The sequence below is a fragment of the Cupressus sempervirens genome, chromosome 2, assembly GCF_028749045.1.
Source record: "Cupressus sempervirens isolate cs-2001-9-10 chromosome 2, ASM2874904v1, whole genome shotgun sequence".
Taxonomy (NCBI): Eukaryota; Viridiplantae; Streptophyta; class Pinopsida; order Cupressales; family Cupressaceae; genus Cupressus; species Cupressus sempervirens.
In genome coordinates, this window is record NC_143119.1 from 211,816,283 (window position 1) to 211,818,507 (window position 2,225).

General features: G+C 35.9%; 1 protein-coding gene across 1 annotated transcript; it reads right to left on the minus strand.

The window, feature by feature from the left end:
* Positions 1 to 406: 406 nt before the first annotated feature.
* Positions 407 to 1,216, minus strand: LOC149571790 (protein NUCLEAR FUSION DEFECTIVE 4-like). The gene has a single exon (XM_089813207.1). The coding sequence runs from the start codon at positions 1,000 to 1,002 to the stop codon at positions 445 to 447; it is 558 nt and encodes a 185-aa protein (XP_089669333.1). The 5' UTR covers positions 1,003 to 1,216; the 3' UTR covers positions 407 to 444.
* Between the last annotated feature and the right edge of the window lie 1,009 nt (positions 1,217 to 2,225).

Genomic DNA, 2,225 nt, shown 5'->3' on the forward strand with positions numbered 1-2,225 from the left:
GTACTTGAAACTTAAACTAATTAATTTAAGATAATTAAATGTGACTCAACGTAAAGGAACCTTTGAGGAATTGAAACTATATCTGTAATTGCAAATGTGTATTTGTTGTGTATGTTCATATTGCTTCCGCATTAATGTTATCTTGATGTTGTTTAAACTTCAAAAAAAAAAAAATAGTTCAGTAAACATTGTAACATGTTAGGTTTATTTCTCTTGGGTTCCCGAGCGGGGCGTTACAGATAGGGATTCTACCCAAACAAAGGGTTTATTTTCTGATTGGAGACATTAAACAATGTACATGTGAAGGTGAATTCATTGTTAGTTGGGATTGGAAATGTGTGTAATCAAGTGATAGAGAAAACCCTAGTTTAAGAGTAAGAAGTGCTAGGAGGAGTCTGCCATATGGTTCCTTTTTAAATTGTATTGTTTATTATTTGATTGTCATTACTGTAATTGCTCCTCATCAATAATGGCCGCCACTAATAAGTAGGAAGACCCATCTGAATCTGGAAACAGCACCTTCCATGCTGTTGAAAGAATGGCGCTGCTTAGACCGAAACATCCCTTCATCAAACCCACCACTAATCCTCTGTTATCTGGGAAGTTATTCACAGAGGTCACCATTGAGACCGTGTTGAAGTATAAGCAGCCATTCATGGCAATAAGGTTAAATAAACTCAGCTCCCACAATGGAGGGGCTGCTAGTCTCCCAGATACAAACAGCCATAACACCAAGTTGCCTGCCAAATTGTGAATAGCCCCAATGAAGAGACCAAGCCAAGCCGGGAGCCTCTGGTTCAAGAGGCCAGAGATTATGCCCCCCAAAACCCCAATGCTGCTGTAGGCAGAAATGGTGTCTAGTTCCTGTTGATTGTAGCCAAATCTGGTCTTGATGGCCTCAGAATATATGCTGAAGCCATATGATGCTCCTGCACAACATTCTATCCACATGCAAGCCACCAAACCCATCCATCTGTTCTGAACTGAATCATAATACCCCATTCAAACCCTGTTCTTGGAAACTCAGAAGGAAATACTGAGGACAATCCTTCTCAGCTATCTGTTGGTAGTTTTTGTATGATTTGTTCAATTAGAAAAACAAAAGGGACAAGTTTTTTGTTAGAAGAAAGGTATCTTTAACGTTTGTTCAGAGATTTTTGAAGACTTTTGGGGGGCATTAGGTCACCTGTATCAATGCTCTCTGTTTCAAGTGTAGGCTGTCATAATCCTCGATCATTTGTTGTTTCAGTTCTTCCACCTAAAGTCTTCCAAGCCACAAGTGATTGATATTCCTGATGTGACCTTAATGCTATGAGAAAACGGTCTTCCTCTCAGAATTGGCTTGCTTTTCTGGTATGGGGTCTACTGTGGCTACAATAGATTTTTCCTACTGGACCGATTTAAACCACCACTGTGGACCAACAAAGTTTTCTTTTGAATTTGAAACCAAAATATCGATGGAGTTACCAGAAATCCTTCACGAAGAGGATCTCCTTCTCTTCCTCAATTAGGCATTGCTTGCCATGAGCTATTTTCTGTGGAACTCATGTGAATTGGGTATTATTCTATTTCAAGGAAGCATGGAGCCCACTTGAATTGGTGTTTTAAAAAGTATTTTTATGTAATATGACCTAAGTATAGAGTACTATATGCAGTTAATATTGCGTTTCTTTACAGCTTTTGAAGGCATCTGGACTTGTCAACTATGAAATATGCGAACTATGGAATTTGTCCATTACGACAAGAAACGAGTGCATTCATTACTTGACAATCCTGTCTCATTATTTGATTTTATATTATGTGCATATATATACCTTTGTGGGTCCTGCATATAAAGTATATATTTGTTAAGTGAAGTTTGCTTGATTAGAGGCATTCATGCTCAACGACTTTCTTTTAGTTTAATAAGTTGTACTACTCTTTTTATTTATTATTAGTTCTTTCTTATGGCAGTTATACTATTGTGGTAAATTTTGAATTTTAAGCTTTAACTAGTGATTAAATTTTTTGGTTTCTGAAATTAATTAATATTAACTTTTGTTATCAAACTAATATGTTACATAAGCATAGATGCACGATTTTTAACTTTTAAAAAATATATTTTTAAGATTTGATTGGGTGAATTTGTTTAGCTTTGGTTCGAGATGGATTGTATAGTTGTTTTTTATTAAGACAACAGATTTGTTTTTAATATTTTTTTAAATATAAGTAGGTTGGTTTAGATT

Excerpts from the sequence above, each read along its gene's own strand:
- LOC149571790 (XM_089813207.1), bottom strand. The coding sequence starts at position 1,002 with ATGGGGTATTATGATTCAGTTCAGAACAGATGGATGGGTTTGGTGGCT.